Source organism: Corapipo altera, unplaced genomic scaffold (genome assembly GCF_003945725.1).
Source record: "Corapipo altera isolate COAL_440 unplaced genomic scaffold, ASM394572v1 61411, whole genome shotgun sequence".
Lineage (NCBI taxonomy): Eukaryota > Metazoa > Chordata > Aves > Passeriformes > Pipridae > Corapipo > Corapipo altera.
The window spans coordinates 15676706-15696700 of NW_020884875.1; the positions used below are offsets into that span (position 1 = coordinate 15676706).

Consider the following 19995-nt stretch of genomic DNA (forward strand, 5'->3'; position numbering starts at 1 on the left):
GATATTTCTGATTTTTTTCCCATCTGTATCCTTATTTTCTTATAGGAGGAGAGTCTTGGACAGGGCACATTTACTAAGATTTTCAAAGGTGTAAGGAAAGAAGTGGGAGACTATGGCCAGCTCCATCAAACTGAAGTTCTTTTAAAGGTGCTGGATAAAGTGCATAGAAACTACTCTGAGGTTGGTGTCTAGTGCTATTACTTCTATAACATTTGTCAAAAGCATTACTTTTCTTAGAATAAATTTGTTATATAGTGGAGTGCTGTATTGTTTAACCAAGCTCATTCTTGGACTTGTGACAAACTGAGAGTATGGATTTGAGACTGACTTTGGGAAATACACCTGTGTATTTTATTTCCCCTCTCCCCACCACCCATCAGAGAATTCAGAGCTACCCACTGAGAACTGAAGAACAGTTTAGTTATACAACTACCACGGAAGAGGTGGTATGGCCTCAGAATTGTCTTAACCAGTACATTGCATACAGATGAGGGACCAAGCATTTATGGTAAATCAGTTTCTTTGGATAAACTGTTTTTAGTGTTTTGGAGTCATACAGATTCTCCAGTGAAATCAACATTTTGGATCAAGTAATAAAAAATCAGAAGTATTTACGTATGAGAAACACTTGCCATATATAGATTCGCCCATATTCACTGAAGCTTTCCACTTTTTGAGTGAAGCTGTTAGCAAACCTGAAATGCTTTTGTGCAAAAACTAATACACTGGTGATGTAATTGAGCCCAAGATTGTGTACGTTATTTTACAGACTTTCACAAGATGTAGTAGTGTTTATTATATTAATGTAACTTCATATAGCTGTTTATTGTTTATTTAAATATATAATTGATACAAATTCCTAATTAATCTAGCTGTATTTACAGCAAGCCAAGAGAACCAGTATACTGTTTACTGAACTTTTCAATTACTTAAGACAAATCTATATGAAAATGTGAGCAAAAAAGAAAGACATTTCAGATGGCTAATATTCATAAGCAGTACAGGCATACACTTTGGACAATTGAAAACAATAAAGAAACCATAAACCTATTATAATTTTATAAGATGGGTAATATATTTGCATTTTAAAGTTGAGTGGAATCAGTTACTAAAAACTCAGAGAGTATAGAAATAAAAATATTTCTGAAGGAAAAATGTGCTAATTTTCACCTTGCTTTGTTGGGTGAATGATCAGTACACAAACAAGTGTATTTGGAGATACTGCTGAAGAGAATAAAAAATTATTAAAGAAATATAAGCATTTGAAACTTTCCTGACAAAGTTAGATAAGGTCTTGCAATAATGAGTGAATTATATAATACTTGTGTTTTAACTTAATAGTATACTAAAAAGAAATAAATTGGAAACTGAATAGTGCATTATGACGGAATAAATTAGAAACTGAATAGTGTGTTGTAAACTTCTCAAAGTTAACTGACATTGAAGAAAAAATTCTTTTTAAAATGTTGAGATACATCTGCCTGCAGAAAAAAAGAGATTGCTAACCCATCTGGAATGTGGATTATCAGTTACTTAGAAAAAAAAATTAGACAAAAAAACCCCACAACTGAGAAAATTCAAAACAAAAAAACCAACCAAACAAAAACTTCCATAAAACAACAACAAACAATATAAAATACGTTACATAGGGTCTTTGCAATGAGATAGAAGTTGAAATGTTTTCAAAAATGCATATGATTTTAATAAATTTATTAGCATTTTAGGGCTTTGTTTTCACTGATATTTATTTTTTCTCACTCTCTCCCCTACCAAAAAGTCCTTCTTTGAGGCAGCAAGTATGATGAGCCAGCTTTCTTACAAACATCTGGTGTTAAATTATGGAGTCTGCGTATGTGGAGAAGAGAGTAAGTAGAAATTAATTATCTTTTTATAGTGATTTTATACATCTCTCATTAGACTGTGAATAAAAAACAGGGAAAAGCAGGGAAAAAGAACCATCAAAACAAAACAATTAGAGACAGCAGCTGGGCAGCCAGTACATGTTTACACTGCAGTAGTATTCTTCTTGGTATCTGAGAACTAGTTAATGTGATAACAAAGAAAAGGGAAACACTGTCTTAACTACAGTCTGTGAATAGTAACCTCTGTAAATGGCTGAGTCATGTCTGTTCTGTCTGAGGAATCTCACATTTGAAAAGTCTTGCTGAACCTCTGAAACAAGTTTTTGAGATGCCAGAGAAGTTCCACCCCCTATGTTTTATCAAGAGTGGTTAGCAAGTAAGGGCAGTGCTTGGCTACCCAAAAAAACCTTCATTTACGGTGATCGGACACTGCAACCTTTTTCCACACATGTGCTGACTTTGTGAGCACAAATATAGCTTTGGGAAGTTTGGTTTAGAGGTCCCATTTTGAAAACACGAGGTCCTATTACTTCAACAAAAACGCTACAAAGTATTAACAGCAGTAAAATCTTTTCCTTGTCTGCAGAAGTTGAATGTCTTTTCAGTTTAGCTGCCTTGTGACTGTGTATTTATAAGGGGAGTTTTTTAAGAACACCTGAATTACATTTATACTGTCTTGTAATGAAATCTTTATTTTGAATGGTTTTCATATGCTCATGTATACTATCTCCAAATATGCACTGCTGGGTCTCACTTTGGCAGTATTTCCTCTTCACGCAGTCTTTGGGTAGAAATGTCAGTTTGCCCTAAACCCTTTTTTTTCTATGATTAGAAATTTGTATGAAAGAAAGCATTTTATAATAATTGTGTAATCATATTATGTAGATGGTTGCCTTCATTAGGGAGAAAGAATTTCCAAAAGAGAGCGTGGGTTCTGTATCAGGAATTACCTCTCTTAGAAGGCTGGAAGAGGTACAGCACTATGTTTGGCCAAGAACTTGTGCAAGCTTTACAAAAACAACCCAAGGGGTTTTTTTTCTATTTCTGTAGTCCCTGTACCCCACACAGGGACTATATATAAAATTTCAGATAGATCAAGTTTATAATTGACAAAAATAATTATTTATATATATATATAGTTACTTTTTTCACCTTTAGATCATGGTTGTCTTCTATAGATTGTTCTGTTTCTGAAGGCAAAAGACATTACAATTTAATAAGAGCTAGTTACTAAGAAGTAGGAAGAAACAGCTGTTATTGATTCTGTTGTTTACATGACATACAGATTTGATGAAAATTGTTTCACATAATTGCAAAAAAAAATAAATTTGCTGTCTGTAAAATGAATTTGTTAAAAAATCAGTTTATTTATTACAGGCAAATATAGTACCAGTAGTTTCCAGTGTCTTTAGAGCTCAAATAAGAAACTAAATAAGAAATGCTCACTATTGCAATATGAGCATCTTGCAGCTGAGAGCAAGAGTTCAGTCCTGTAATTTGAAATTGTTGTGTAGAAAGTGATGAAGAGAACACTTCATCGCTTTGAATGGATCTTGTTTCTGGCGTTACTTGCTGGGTGACTGCATGGAGGCATATGTCATATATATTTAGTACCAATACTAGTCTGTTTTTAAGAAGAGTGTCTTTTGTCAGTAAAGCATTGTATCTGTCACTAAGAATATAGACTGTAAACAACAGAGAAGTGAATGACTTGAATGGTATTTGACTCACTGCTGTATACTACTATGCTTTGTCAGTAATAACATTATTTATTGCCTTTCAAGTGAGGGTAGAGTGATGCTTATTGTATTTTACCTAATTTTTAAAAGCTACTAAGTCTAGTAATTTTGCATTTGAGACGAAATTACGTAAACTTCCACACGCTGAAGAAGTATAAAGAACATGGAATATTTGTGACAATACTCAGATGTCATGTAGCTTCAAAGTTACAGTTAGATCACCAACAAGGTATCAAAAAGAGTGGTATTAAGAGTCATGAATCTGTCCTGAAATTTCATTATTTTTTGTTGGTTTTTTTAATTGTTACTTTTTTTACTATTATAAATCAGACATCCTTGTACAAGAATATGTAAAATTTGGATCCTTGGACACATATTTGAAAAAGAACAAAAACATTATCAATATTTTGTGGAAGCTGGAAGTAGCTAAACAGTTGGCATTAGCCATGCATTTTCTGGTAAGTAGTTGAATTTTGTTAATTCAAGTGTTTCGGACTAATGCATGTAGAAAGGCTGAGCTGTTACCCCAAATCTTCAAACTCTGAAGGGTATTTGAAATAGGCTAGGCATACACCTAGGCAAGGGCAGATTTATATCTTGCACAAAGTGTAATTGAATGTCCCATTCTTTTTTAATGCTCTATGTTTTACCATGAAATAAAAACACATTTCCAGAAACATGTTTTCTACTTTTTTCCCCATGAATCAGTCTTTTCTGGACTTCTCATGATGCTGAATATAAACTATTTCTTCATAGTGTTATTACTTACCCAGTGGGAGGGGAAAACACTGTACTGTTCACACTGCTGATACATTCTTTTTGGGCATTAGGTCCCAACCTTACAGTCTGTTTAATTCAACATAAAGGCCATTTATCCAAAACAGGGTATGTGACTAGGTGAGTCTTTCCATTAAGAGAGTTTAAATGTTCTTACATTAATTTTAATGGATAATACTGATGAATTTGCTGATGTTTCCCTCATGCTGCACAGTATTGGTTTTTACATACCTCTTCCACCAAAAGACCTCTTTTGTCGGAATGTAAAAGATGCATTTCTTTTTATAGGAGGATAAAGGCCTTGTTCATGGGAATGTCTGTGCAAAAAACATCTTACTTATCAGAGAGGAAGATAGGAAGTCTGGAAGCCTTCCATTTATAAAACTAAGTGATCCTGGCATCAGTATTACAGTTTTGCCAAGAGACAGTAAGTCTTCGTGTCAGCTTTCTTGTTCAGTGCTTCTGATTTGAAAAATAAGTTTGGGGTTGGGTTTTGTTTTCTGACCAGCATCTAAGGTACTTCTCTTATATTAAGTTTCTTTATCGATCTGTCATTTTATAATAATCTCTGCAGTCCTAGCCAGGCAGTTTGGAGTATATCTTCTTTATCAGAAATAAACTACAGAAAACAAAGGCACCATTCTCCATTGTGTGAGATTTTTTTTTTTCCTGCTTATTCTCATTTTCAACTTCTTTTTACTGGTATTACTATTGGTATGCTACAATGTAAATGTATCATATAGTCCATTGCATTTGCACATAGCTGCTAAATTTAGTGTCCTGTAATTGACTGAGCATTTTAGAGCATGGTGAAACTTTCAGAACTGAAAGAAAACACACTTTTAAAATGCTGACTGGCAATTAAAAATCATCTTCAGTGCATGTCTTGGTGAATACCTGGAGCCAGTTGATGACTTTAAAAATAATGGGTTATCATCCACCATTGAGATTGTTTCAATGATTTATAAACAGCATAATTAATTAAAACCAAAGAGTGTACAAGATTGTTACCCTAATGGAACTGAAGTAACCTTACTATTCTTTTTGTGGTCTTTCTAATAATTTTGGAAAAATTAAAACACTTCATACTTGGCAGTCTTATACATCCCTAAGGAAATAATGCATCTAAGAGCCTATAAGCAATGTGGTGCCTTCATTTTCCAATAAACTATTTAAATTCTCCCTGTTCTAATGTTGAAGCCTACATTAATTTTATGCAATCTCATTTTAAGGAGCTCTAGATCCACATCTCTACAATCCCATGTTTTAAATTGTTACTACAGTCAGTATCAATAGCTTAATAATCAGATAGTATGAAATTCCTTTTCATGATGCCTTTTGCTGTGCCATAATGTGCCAATCACTACAAAAGTAATTTTTACTCTTTGACATGTAGTTGCTTTGTGGTAGCTAAGTCTTGGTAACATTGTGGGAAATACACATATCAGAGAAAAAGTGTAATGTGGAAATGGTGTTAAGGCAATTTAATACCATTAGGCTTATCTTACAATAAAACTCATGATGCCCCACTCTGATTCTTATTTTTGTCCATATTCTCTAACTTGCTTTTTTAGGCAGGAACAAAAAGTTGGAAAACTATTAAAAGCACGTTACGGAGTGAAATACCTATGTACATAAAAGTGATTTTTACCAAATCAAAGATATGATGGAGTTTTCTGGTTATATTATTCATCTTAACATGTTTCCTTGGTGTGATTGCACAGTTCTTCTTGAGAGAATACCATGGGTTCCTCCTGAATGTATTGAGAATCCCAAACAACTAAGCCTGGCCACAGACAAATGGAGTTTTGGTACCACTTTGTGGGAAATCTGCAGTGGAGGAGACAAACCCCTGAGTGCACTGGATTCTTCAAGGGTAAGTATTACTGGCTCTGCAGTCATAACAGTTCTTTTACCACTTCTAATTTAAAACATATGCTGTTGTAACTACAGCAGCATGTAAAGTGTTGTAGTACATGACCACTGTAGGAAAAAGATATTTCTGCTGGTATATAATGATCAGAAGAGATGATATGAAGTTTGATTTTGTTATTTGTTTTGATTTAATGAGGGCAAAGTACAGTATTGTCCGTTTTATCTTGTTCATATTTCTGTTGCTTTGTTGTAGCCATGTATCACTTTAAACAAAAAATATTTCTAAAAATATTCATGGATTTTAATTGACATTATTCTAGGAATTGAACATCTTAAATACTGTAAGACTTTGTGTGTTGCAGACAATTCTATTTTAGCGAAACAAGAAATATTAATTTTATCTCAAATAGGGGCAGAGGATGGAGGAGAAACATATTCCATAAAAATACTATTTCATATGTATTCACTTCTGTAGTTGGAAGCAAAAAGAATACTTTCCTATGCTACAAAAAGATTTGTAGTATTACTTTTATAAATGAACTGTAACCTTCTCACAAAGCCTGATCTGATTTCTCAAGTATCTTAATCACTTCTTACAATAAGTTCCAAGGGTTACCTAGACCATCTAAGTATTTAAGAAGTTGCCCTCCTTTTCTGTTGTCTACATTCTTTCATAATATCATGAAGCCCTTTACAACTGTGAGCTCAGCCAGCTTCACAGATGAATAGAATTCTCTGCTGGACCCATCCCGTTGTGGTTTTATGGAATTACCAATAAAGAATGTGCTATTTTTCTCATCTCTGTCTTATCTTCCTTCAGTAACTGTCTGGAAATTTCTGAACTGATTGCTCTAAATTATGCCAGCCTTTCTTTTGATGGAAAATGGTCAGATATACATTCAGTGAGATAACAAGCCTAGGTTGAGAGCTGTAATTTTTGGCTGCTCTGGTGAGAATGTTAAGGCTCCTGTAACCCCTAATGGTTGTAAAATGTAAAATGACTTATCTATTTCATTCCAGAAACTACAGTTTTATGAAGATAGACACCAGCTTCCTGCCCCCAACTGGACAGAACTTGCAAACCTTATAAACAACTGTATGGATTATGAGCCAGATTTCAGGCCTTCTTTTAGGGCAATTATACGTGATTTGAACAGTTTGTTCACTCCAGGTGAGTCTGTGATACAGCAGGAACACGCTAGACAAAAAGAACCCTGGTTCCTATTGCTTCACTTTCATGTGGTGTCTTCCTTCTTGATACATTTTTTGCAATACATCTGTGTCTTTGACTGCAAATTACTATATAGAAATTAAGGTGACTGTTAATATTCTACTGAGGTTGGAGGATGCAAAGAAAGGTAGAACATGCCTTAACTGTAATAAGGTTCTTCCTTTTTTTGTTCATTACTCTGTGCCTTCTGTTCCCTTTCTCCTTTTCTTCCTTTTGTCTCTCAGATTATGAGCTATTGACAGAAAGTGACATGTTGCCAAATATGAGAATTGGAGCACTTGGATTTTCTGGTGCTTTTGAAGATCGGGACCCAACACAATTTGAAGAAAGGCATCTTAAGTTTTTACAGCAACTTGGCAAGGTAGGCTGTTTAAAATTCTCTAATAGTCTAGGAAATAACTGTGTTTTTCAATTACCTTTTTATGACCCCATATACATTATTTACATTAAAACTTCTCTTATAGAAATTAGTAATTTCACTCATATCCAAGCACCACGTGCAGTCCCTTTTTTCACTTTCACAGTATCCTTAGATACTGTGAAAGTTAGCTGGCCTTCACAATGGATCCAGTCACATCAAAAGGCCGGAGTATTTTTCTGCAATGAAGAGCTGGCTCTGACATAATCTTTATATATATACACATATATACACATACACACACATGCTCGGTATTCAGTTAACAATACTCTGGAGCAGTCTAGCACAGCACTAGTGGAATGAGTTTTTGTGCATGCATATTCTGAGAAATCTGAATTTAATGGTGTCTTTGAATTTAATAATGTATTCAAGATATAGGTAGGCCTTGAACCTTTTGAACTTTAGAAATCGGTATTTGATTACTAGTTTTGGAAGTCATTGCAGTCTGTCTGTGTGAAAGCATGCCTATACAGATGACCAACTGCAGTTGGCAGATCTTCACCAAGACCATTCATTTTTCCAGGATGGTTCCTTGCTAGTATAAGATACATTCCTTTGGCTCCAAATACTAGTGGAAGCAAATCTGAAAACAAAGTAGCAGAACTACTTCTGTTTGCAGATGGCTGATCATTGGCTGTAAGTGGTAGCATAGCATGGGGAGAACGACAGAGTGGTAGCTGTTGGCTGCATAAAAGAAGACAAAGACAATATAAACAGAGAAAGAGAAGAAAGTAGAACCAAGAAAAGGAGGAGAATTAAGGACTGAAAGGAAGGAATTTATGCAAGAGCAGGAAAAGGAGTATGCCACCTGACAGTTTGGAAGTGCAAGTAGAAATTTGTGAAGGGGAAGAAAATGAATGGACATCACACCCTCTTCTTGTCCTTGTTTCCTGGGCATTCATTCCTTTCCTGTTTGCTTCCTTTCATAAAATATGTTTCTTTTAGAACTGATACCTGTGATTACTACCCTGATTTCTCTCAGGGACGTTTTGTGGCATTTCACTTAAATAATGAATCATGGTCACCTTAATGCTTAATATAGTGAGCACTGAACAAACAGTACAAATGCTGTACACTAAGAAGCACTAAGAAAGAGAGAATTATGTGGACTTGTTTTTAATTCCCAAGTATTTCCATTTGTGATCTAGGGAAATTTTGGCAGTGTTGAGATGTGCCGGTATGACCCACTGCAGGATAATACTGGAGAGGTGGTGGCTGTGAAAAAGCTGCAACATAGCACAGAAGAGCACCTTAGGGACTTTGAAAGAGAAATTGAAATACTTAAATCTCTGCAGCACGATAACATTGTTAAATACAAAGGAGTATGCTACAGTGCAGGTATGTGCTATATTGAGTACACTTTCAAGTGTACAGCTAAGTATGCCTACCGAGAAATTCAGAGAGGTAAGTGTTTATGACAGTCACTGACTTGTCCTAGCTTCACCAGGACTTACAGAGTACAAAACAAACTAAATAGTGTCTGTTGTGTATCTCAGTAAAAGGTGGACATTTTATTCAGTCAGCTTATTGCATAATTTCATTTATTTAGAGTACTGTTTTGACTATTTACATAGCTTTATGTAAAAACATAAAGGACTTCCTAGAAAAGAATATAGGGTTTAAGTGGGGAAAATGCACCATTTTGTAACTGTTCTTGTTTTTTTCACTAAATGTAATATTCCAGAGTGGATATTACCAAGTTCTAGTACAACCTGTACAGTAAAAGAGTGTATAAGAAAAAGTTTCAGAAACAGATCTGTTTGAGTGAATTGGTGATGCCAATGAATGAAAGTGTCAGTTCTGCCCAGGATCTTACTGTAAAAGAAAAATCTTGAGTTCAAAATCAGGCTAAGTTTTTAAAGATGGTAAAATTGGTGACAAGTTGATGTTGATTGCCATTGTGTTTCATCTCATCTTGACAACACACACTTCTACTTTTCTTTCACAATAGTAGCTAAAGTATTGATGAGATGATCCCGATTAGTGATATACTAGTATATCAAGCATATCCACATTGTTGTTAAGTTTAAATCAGTGGCATTTCCTGAGCAAATGCATTTAAGTAATATATGAAAAATTGCATAGTGATGTACAAATCAGAATTTAATTTTTCAGTATTAAGACTATTTTCTGTTACTCTCATTGATGTTCTAAAATAATTATATTTAAAAACTTGCCATTGGAAAATTACAGAAAAACTAAGTGCATTTTTTATTGTTGTTGTAAAAGGTCGTAGGAACCTAAGATTAATTATGGAATATTTACCATATGGAAGTTTACGAGATTATCTTCAGAAACACAAGGAGAGGCTGGACCACAAGAAGCTTTTGCTGTATGCGTCTCAGATATGCAAGGTAGGAAATATCAAATTATTTATGGTTTTCAACAAAGTTTTGTCTGCAATATCCACAGAAAAAAATCAGGAGAGAGTCTCTGCCAGAGCCGAGATCTTTTGTAGACATTCAAACTTCCACATGGTGAAAAGAGCTACTTCCCTGCTTGAAACTGGCCTAACTCATGAACTCTTCATCTGCCGGACCTAGTGAATGCACAGAGGGTTCCATGCAATTTAACAGCTTTTCTCACCTATTCACATGCTTCACTGAAGCACGGTAGTCTCCAGCAAAAGCTCCTTGATGGGCAATGCGTGGGGAATTAGGTGAGAAAACAGAAAATGTTAGCAAGTCTGTGGCAAGTGTCACAGAAAGAAGAATTGAAAGTGTGACCACCTACACAGAGGGTTGAAGAGCCATCTGATCTGTGTGTCGAAAACAAGAAGTCATTCTGGAGTAACAGGCCTAAGAAATTCTCTTAGAATTACTTCTGCAACAAAATAACTGTTAGGCTGGTAAGTCACTGAAAACAATCTTTGTTCAAGCAGAACTGGAAGAATCTTAATACTCAGCACCAACTCTAATGACTGTGACTGCATCTTTCATAGAATAATGATGCAACAGGGACCTGAAGGTGCCTGCCATGTGTACTCTCATAAGAAGATGTGGAGCTTATGTAAGTCTTCAGGCCTTTATTCAAAGCCTGGAGGAACAATAGTGGCAACATAAGTCAGGACCCTGGTCTCTGACACAGAGGTATCTGATGGGAAGACTGGAAGGTGGATTTTGGCCTTTGCAGGCTGTGCCAGTATGGCAGGAATCTTTGGGAAAGGAGTTGAATTCAGAAAGTACAAAGGAAAAGGGTCTTGATGTGTGTGTACGTATACGTACATAAAAGAATCTTCAAAATATTACAGGTCTTCAGGATGGTGAGAAATCAAAATAGCAGATGAAATGACTGCTTCCTAAGTACTAAGCACCAACTGAGACAAAGGGAGCTAAAATATGCCTCCTGTCTCATACTTAAGGGGGAAAAACATCCTGCTTTCATGTGACAAATCACGGGTACAAACAGTATGAAAATGTGGGAAATCCGCATAGAACTTGCTCTTAAAGAAATACGTTTTCACTTCTAGGGGAAGCAAAGTCTAAGAGTTACAGTGAACATGCCTTGCTTTGCACTGTATGACCTGCAAAGTAGAGGTTATATCGATTGCTTTAAGATTTCACTCTAATCTGCAGCATTCTGTTACTCCAAAGCAGCTTAATTATAAACATAGTAAGTACCTGACACTGTGAAAATGGAATCTGAATGCTTTTTCTTCTATTTTCAGCTCTTTAGCTGTTTTTCCTTCTCTTACAATGTTTGCTCTTTCAGCATCTTGCATCTCTTTTTTTCTGCTGTGCATTTCTGTCACTGTAATTCTTGGGGTTTTTTTAATCAAAAACCTTTCTCCCTCTGCCTTGCTGCTCTCCTCTCAAGTGTATTAGAGAAATGAAGGCATGCCCATATCTGACGGTTGAGATGAATGTGTTTGGCTGCTTGCTGTGTTTTGGTTCCTTGCTACAGTACTGGGAAAGGATTTTCCCATCTCTTAATGCTTAAAACACTTCAGGTGTCCTTGCTGAAGAGCACAACTTTAAGGATAGAAACATTTGAAAACACATAATTAAACTCCATTGTGAGAGTAGTTCCACAGGATTATGATTTCCACTTAGAATTTGCATGACTTCAATTAAACATCTGTCTTAGATTAGGTGTTTTCCAGGTTAACAGATAAGTTAGTATCATCAAAAACAGATAAGTTACTATCAGGGCTGTTTTCCACAGTACATATTAATAAGAAAAAGCTGTAGCATTTGCATAGACTAGTTGTACCAGGAACATGAGAGTCTCATTTTGAAGAAGCTAGGTTTGGTATTTTTCCAGATGGCAGTAAGTAAGTGGACAGTGAAGAATGGGACATTTTTGAATGGTTTTGTTCTTGGAATGGGCTGTGAGAGAACAGTAATGCCACCCAGCGGTGCTGAGGGGTTATGGAGTCTGAGAGAAAGGGTTTTGAGTCCACCAACCCTATTAGCATGATTTATTACTTTTCAATTGTGTTGAAGGAGTGATGTGGTTTCTTTAGAAACTCTGAAACTGACAGCTTGCTTTGTGATTCCTTTCACATAGGAGTTGGGTATCTTGGGTTGTTGTGTGGAATCAATTTCTGCCTATCATTGCTGTCTAAGCAAGACCTTCTTGTAGTAATGCCACACTGGCTCCTTCCATATTTTGTTGTTAGCGAAAATAATTAGGTGCATTGGTAAGAAGGGATCATCAGCAACAAAAAATATGGCTGTGGACCAGTGTTTTATTACAGCAATCCATGGAAATATAACAATAAGCAGAACTCTGTTGGTGGATAATTATCCATACAACAGAGAAACAAGACACATGGGTGAAAATACAATCAGAGAATCATTGTCAAATTCAAGAAATCATAAAGTTTCATGGAAACAATCAGAAAAGTAGACGTACAAAGTGAAAAAAAAGAGTAAATGAAATGGGTAGGTAGGACAGTCTTCTCATGTGCTCTGAATTGTGTAGTTTAGCCCAAGTTTTGTTTTCCTTCTGTATATCACCAGAAAACTGCATTTGGCCACAGAAAGGAGCTGTAACAGCTATCCATCTACAGTAAAAAATACTTGGTTCTGACAGGTGCTCAGTTTACGTCCCTCCAGTTAAGGGAGTCCCTGAGCTTGAAAAAAGTAACTCGTCAGGGAAGACAAATGTTCAACCACGCAGACTTTAATAATGATTAGGTTTTGGTTTTAACTTTGAGGTTAATTTATCCTCTTAGGGAAAGTGCAGCTACGTAATGGTTAAAAGTAACTCTTTTTCTGTTATGTTTGTGACCTCTACACCTAGGGCATGGAGTATCTGGGTACAAAAAGGTACGTTCACCGGGATTTAGCAACGAGAAATATCTTGGTGGAGAATGAGAACAGAGTTAAAATTGGAGATTTTGGATTGACAAAAGTCTTGCCACAAGACAAAGAATACTACAAAGTGAAAGAACCTGGTGAAAGTCCTATATTTTGGTAAGTCTTCTTTTGGTATGTGAAATTATGGCATTTTCAGTTTTTGCCATTTCAGCCAATTGTTTTCCATATTATGGAATTTTTAAGTGCAAACTCCACATCAGTTTCCCAGCATTGTGAAAGTCACATGCATGATGTTTGACTTCATAGAACAACATCTGGGAATTTTCAACATACTTAAAAAAAACCCAAAAAAACCCAAAAAAAACCCCATCCCAAACAAACTCCTAAAAAATACGAACATATTTAAAAGAAATAATATCCAATGGGAAAGAGATAAGGGAAATCTAAAAGGGTCTATTCCCCTGGCTGCTTTCAAATTTTTGGACCTTTCAGTTCCCTAAACACTGGTCATTCGTGTCTTCTAACAGACCTGTTGGATAAACCGTCTGGTGACCAAGTGGGGTCAAGTCCCCACTTGTAATTAGCAAGAATAAAGTGCTGAGATTTAGTATTCAGGTGGATGACTGTATTTTGGCACTGAGCTTCCAGAGAAGGTTGAAGTTACCCCAAATTACAGCAATGCCCCAACAAACTGCACTTGGCTGAACAGGAAAAGAACACTTAGTGTAGCCTGTGGGAGACTGAATGATTATGAAACGCAAGTTGGTAGACTGTATTCAGAATGCCAGAAATATGCTTATCTCTGTTCTATGAAGACATAGAAATACCTTAGAAAATACACTGGCAGATAGCTGTGATAAAAAACATTTTATGTCTTGATAACAAAAGAAAATGCCATTCTGTAAATGTGTTTTTAGTCTATATTTTGTTTCTACCATAGGCACTCTTTATCTAAAGGATAAATGATTCAAAATGGCATCTTAGTAGATGTTATTAGAGATGTACAGTGTAATTCCAAAATTACCTGGGACACAGTTCAAGGCTCACTAAAAGTGATAAAAGGCTATAACTGTCTTTTTTTCCAGGTCTTATCACATCAAAATCTTGTTTACCTGTACTATAGATAAGAAAAATATTTACAACTTTGTTGGAAAAAATGTCAAACTTGGTTATAGTTATCACTAACTGTGTTTAAGGTGGATTTGGTTTTCAATACCAATTCACTATTATTAAAGGAATAGTTACTATATGAAGGTACTGGAAGGAAATGAGAACATGCTAATATCTATGCATAAAGAACATTTATTAATGAAAAAAAATCAGTCTTGTTAAGACAAATGTTTTCAAAACCAAGAAGACATATATTACACAGAGGAATTTTCCTTTTGCCATGTGTTGCAGGTATGCTCCAGAATCTCTGACAGAAAGCAAATTTTCTGTTGCCTCAGATGTGTGGAGTTTTGGTGTTGTCTTGTATGAACTCTTCACTTATATTGACAAAAGCAAAAGCCCACCAGCTGTAAGTATATAGTAATAGTTCTCAGAGATTTTTCTTTGTTTATTTAAGTTTTCTAGAATATATGGATTGTTCCTATACCTAAATAGGTTAATATTTACTGATCCTTTTCTGGAGATACTTTGGTGTTTATGAAGTATCCAATGAGAAGCAATAACATGCTGACAGATGTTAGTATCAAGCCATAAGTAGGAAAGGAGATCTGAAAATTACTTGACAGTCTGCAGATCTTATCCATCCTGTAACTTCTAAGTCTTTGATAAAGATTTTAAATCTCTTATTATGGATCGTTCTTTCCGATCCTTCATGGAGGGTTATCCCAGATGCAATCATTTCATTGAAAGATGACATGTATTTTTAATGCTATTCCAAATTTAAGGCTGAGCTAAACAAATCCATATACATTAAATTAATTTAAATAAGATAACTTAAAGGTATCTTGTTATGTTACCAGAACCCAAATTAGTAAGTTAGTGAAGTTCATGAAGGAAGGGGAGTGGCTTTTTGCAGAGTGTTGACAGGCATTTTAAAGACAAACTTGCAGTGAGTGGAGAAAAATACTACTAACAGTTCTCCAACTGGAAGCAAGATTAATGATGTAACATGCACCTTCTGCAGGCATAACAAAGGAGAGTAGAGCCTTTTATGTTTACTGAAGCTGACCTCACCCTTGGCCAGAATCTCAGTCCATCTTAGCAAAAGTGGTTTTGAGAGCTGAATAGTGATGATAGGCACTGGCACTGGCTATCTCTGCACTGGCTCAGTGAACCTCTTAGTAATCTGATGCAATGAGCTATCAAAGGTATCACGGAAAAGCTCTCAAAACAGGGGCAGCTCTTCTAGTGTAATAACATAAACGTTGCAGACACCGAGAGTCCTTCTTCAGAAGGATTATGAAAGGAAAAGTGGTAGAGTAAGTTATGGGTTCAGGTGGACTATGCTTGGAATGAATCATTTCTACATGCGCATTCACCACTTCACCAGGTTGGTTATCCTATGGGTATGTATCAAGAAAAGGTAATTTGTTAAAATTAACTAAAGTGATCTATTTAACTCTTGGAGTCTTTATAGTAATACATTGTTTTCCCAACTTGGCCATTTGCACATTCAAACAACCATTGTTTCACACTTTCATGTCAAGGGTCATTAAGGAAATTTAGGTAGTATTGGAGGAAAAATAATTCCTTTATGTTGTTCTTATCAATTATTTTCAGTTACTAGTACGTCCTCCTTAACTAGATCTCTGGCAATCTCAGTGAGGTTTTAATCTTCTTTTGGGGTTATGTTGATTTTTTGAATAGCAAGATTTATCTAAGCCATTTTTGCAGGCTTTAATTATAGTAATTTTTCTGCCCAGCAGTTACTGATTAGTCCTGCTAACCCTTTTTTATACATCGGTATGATAATATCTGTTTTCTGTTTGGCATTTTTCAAAGCATCAAGATCTTGTTTAAATGTTTCAGGGAACTCATTATAATCAGCTATGAGTCTTATTCTTTTAAAACTAGTTAATCATAGAATCATAGAATGTTAAGGAATGGAAGGGACCTTAAAGATCATCTAGTCCAAATCCACCCTGCTGTGTGCAGGAACACCTCCCACTAGACCAGGTTGATCAAGGCCTTATCCAACCTGGCCTTGAACACTTCCAGGGTTGGGGCATCCACAGCTTCCCTGGGCAACCTGTTCCAGAATCTTAACACCCTCACAGTAAAGAATTTCTTCCTAATAGCTAACCTAAACCTACCCTCTTTCAATTGTACCCATTATTCCTTGTCCTGTCATGGCAGTTCCTGATGAGCAGTCCCTCTCCAGCTTCCCTGTAGACCCCTTTCAGACACTGGAAGGTTGCTATGAGGTCTCCATACAACCTTCTCTTCTCCAGGCTGAACAGCCCCAACTTTCTCAGCCTGTCTTCATAGGGGAGGTACTCCGGTCCTCTTATTAACTTCATGGCCCTCCTCTGGACTTGCTTCAACAGTTCCCTTTCCTTCCTATGTTGAGGAAACCCGAACTTTCAGAGTAGGTGCACTTTACTCACAAGTGCAGAGTAGAGGGTCAGAATCACCTCCTTCAACCTCCTTTTGATGCAGCCCAGGATTTCGTTGGCTTTCTGGGCTGTGACCGCACACTGCCAACTCATGTTGAGATTTTCATCAATCATCACCCCCACATCCTTCTCTGCAGGGCTGCTCTCAATCACTTCTCTACTCAACCTGTAGGTGTTGCCTGGGATTGCCATGACCCAAGTGTAGGACCTTGCACTTTGCTTTGTTGAACTTCACGAGGTTCACACAGGCCCACCTCTCAAACCTGTCAAGGTCCCTCTGGATGGCATCCCTGCCCTCCAGTGTGTTGACTGAACCACACAGCTTGGTATCGTCACTAGCTTGCTGAGAGTGGACTCAATCCTGCTGTTCATGTCACCAACAAAGATGTTGAACAGTATTGGCCCAGTACTGACCCCTGAGGGACAGCACTCCTCACCAGTCTCCATATGGACAGTGAGCCATTGGCCACAACTCTTTGCGTGCAGTCATCCAGCCAGTTCTTTACCCACCAAGTGGTCCAGCCATCAAATCCGTGTCTCTCCAATGTAGAGACAAGAGTGTCATGTGGGACAGTGTCAAACACTTTGCATATCCAGGTAGACGATGTCAGTTGCTATGCCGCTCTTCACCAATGCTGTAGGCCTGTCACAGAAGGTCATCAAATTTGTCAGGCGAAAATTTGTTGCCCTTGGTAAAGCCGTGTTGGCTGTTACCAATCACTTCCTTGTTTTCCTTGTGCCTTAGCACAGTTTCCAGGAGAATCTGCTCCAAGACCTTGCCTGGCACATACGTGAGACTGACTGGTCTGTAGTTTGCTGGGTCTTCCACTTTCCCATTTTTAAAAATTGGGGTTATATTTCCCTTTTTCCAGTCATTGGAATCTTCACCTTAGCAATGTTGTCTCCCAGGTCCCACAAACTTGCACACATTCAGGTCTTAGATGGTCTTGAACCTGATCATCTCCTTGGTGGGCATAGGGTCTTCATTTTCCCAGTCTCTGCATTTGCCTTTTTCAACTTGGGGTGGTGTGGCTGGAGCACTTGCCTGTGAGGACTGAGGCACAGAAGTCATTGAGAACCTCAGCCTTCTCTTTGTCTGGGGTAGCCAGATCATCAGATGATCATCAACATTTTTAAAGATTTTTCACTTTTTTCCTTTAAATTGTGTGTGTATCATGCTATTTTTTTCTATTCTATATTATTATTCTACATTAAAAAAATTAAAATCGGTAGTTATTGATATGTTCTCTAGACTTGTAATTTATAATTTTATCATTGTTGTATACTATTCTAGTTATTTTTACTATTCTTAAAAAGAAGTTTCCCTTGATAAGAATATTGCAGCATCTTTTTTCCTTTAAAGATTATATATGACAGTTAACCTTTTGTTTCAGGAATTCATGCGCATGATTGGCAATGATAAACAAGGGCAGATGATTGTATTTCATTTGATAGAGCTTTTGAAGAATAATGGACGACTACCAAGACCAGATGGATGTCCTGATGAGGTGAAGTATTGTGTTAATATGTTACTATAGACTGAAAGGTGCTCAATTAGGTTGAGTGCCTGGTAAATACAAGACTTGTTTTTCATTCTGCTGGGACTACTAAAGTATTTATTCAAGCAGAATGGCTGTGCTGTTGTTTTATCTGTTGCATGATGAGTACAACCATATTTATTTTCTGATTCTTTAGCTTGCACTCTGTCAGGAGCCTAGAATGTAGTCTTGCTAAATACATGAAGTGGGGCTATTATGAGTGACTGCTGTACTTGGGCACTCAGGCTTCTATTTTAAAAAGATAAATTTATTAAGGCAACCAGATTAGTGTATAGAACTTGTTCCATGTAAGACCCTTTTAAATATTCTCATTCAAAGCTGTGAATTATGGATTCTTTTGAAGTCTGTAACATTTAGGAGTAGTATCTTAACTTCCTAAGGTTTTCCACATTTAATTCCAAAATTTAGAGAGCTCTTATCCTGATTATTTCCATTCTCTTGCTCTTTCCTCCTCAAACATAGGAATAGCCATGTTTATCATGTATATTATTCACTGGTAAGTATTTTCAACCAAGAGTTGCCTGCAGACAGTAGACACAGTTAAATATGTGAAACAGATTTTGTATGGTCAGGGTCCTCAGATTGGTATTCGTGTTCTTTGCAGATACTGAAGTGTATGTGTAAAGCTGTCCTCAGAGCACACAAATTAATTCAGTGTTCTTTTGGTTTTGCTAATACTCCAAATGTTCTAAAAAAATACTTTCATACTACTTCTAAGCCTTGTAGTTCTCTATTCTTCAGTGCATGGTGCACAAAGTCAGCTTCAGTCAAACTGGTAGGGCTGTGTAGGTGAATCAGTAGTGAAAAAAAGGAATTAAAATAGCTATGTTTTTTAATGTGTAGCTTCTAGCTGAGATTGATTGCTGCATCCCTTTAAAATCAAGCATTTGACAATAAATCGAGAAATAATTCATTCAGAATTGGCAACAGAGGAGACGTCAGGCTCAAGTGGTCTAACAGAGTGGGGTGCAAGTGGGGCAGGGAAGCCACATGGGTAGAAAAAGTCTATACAGAGAATGAGAAGTCTCTGAAGTAACCTTTCTTGCATTTTATGTATGAGTACAGCAACTGTTGAATTGCAAAGGTTTGGCTTTTTGTAGATAATCTGAATGTCATATGTGTAAGATAATCATTATCTGTTTCACTGGAAGTGACTGACACAGAGGTTTCAATGTCTGACGTTTCTCCAGATATCAAAGAAAGGTGGAAATGTTTCTCTGTCAGAAACTATGCTTGTCCCATTTTGATTCTGAAAGGCCAACAATCACAGATAATAAATCTTCCAGATATCTATAGTTTACAGCAGCTTATCTTGTAGTTCACAAACTGCAGAGACTTGATGCTGAAGCAGCTTGGTCAGTGCAGGTGTTTCAAATTTGCTGAAAAATAAGGAACAGTTTCTGCCTTCTTTCGTGGTGGTTGTACAGATTGTTCTTAAGTAATGTGTGAAAAATTGCTGAAAGTATGAGAAATTGGTAATAACGATCTAGATTGAATTAATGAGAAGAGTACAGGTGAAGAGCTTGACAAGTTGTTTGAGAGCAGGTATCAGGTATGTGTTTGAGCAAAGAGGAAACTTGCCAAATAATTATTGTAGTGGAAATATCTTCCAAAAATGATTTCAATCGACTTCTACTAGAAGTGGGCTCAGTTTGCACAGTAACTTTTTTGGCTTATTTCTGATTATGTATGAAGGATAATTAG

General features: G+C 36.5%; 1 protein-coding gene across 8 annotated transcripts in view; it reads left to right on the forward strand.

The window, feature by feature from the left end:
• JAK2 (Janus kinase 2) overlaps positions 1-19995 on the forward strand; it is an 84471-nt gene that overhangs the window by 60826 nt on the left and 3650 nt on the right. For all 8 annotated transcript variants that reach the window (XM_027634645.1, XM_027634643.1, XM_027634641.1 and 5 more), the window contains 12 exons: positions 46-180; positions 1778-1865; positions 3932-4059; positions 4667-4805; positions 6103-6254; positions 7274-7424; positions 7709-7845; positions 9051-9240; positions 10132-10256; positions 13150-13322; positions 14568-14685; positions 18127-18240. In XM_027634645.1, the coding sequence (XP_027490446.1) occupies positions 46-180; positions 1778-1865; positions 3932-4059; positions 4667-4805; positions 6103-6254; positions 7274-7424; positions 7709-7845; positions 9051-9240; positions 10132-10256; positions 13150-13322; positions 14568-14685; positions 18127-18240 (1650 nt within the window). The remainder of the gene's footprint in view (positions 1-45; positions 181-1777; positions 1866-3931; positions 4060-4666; positions 4806-6102; positions 6255-7273; positions 7425-7708; positions 7846-9050; positions 9241-10131; positions 10257-13149; positions 13323-14567; positions 14686-18126; positions 18241-19995) is intronic.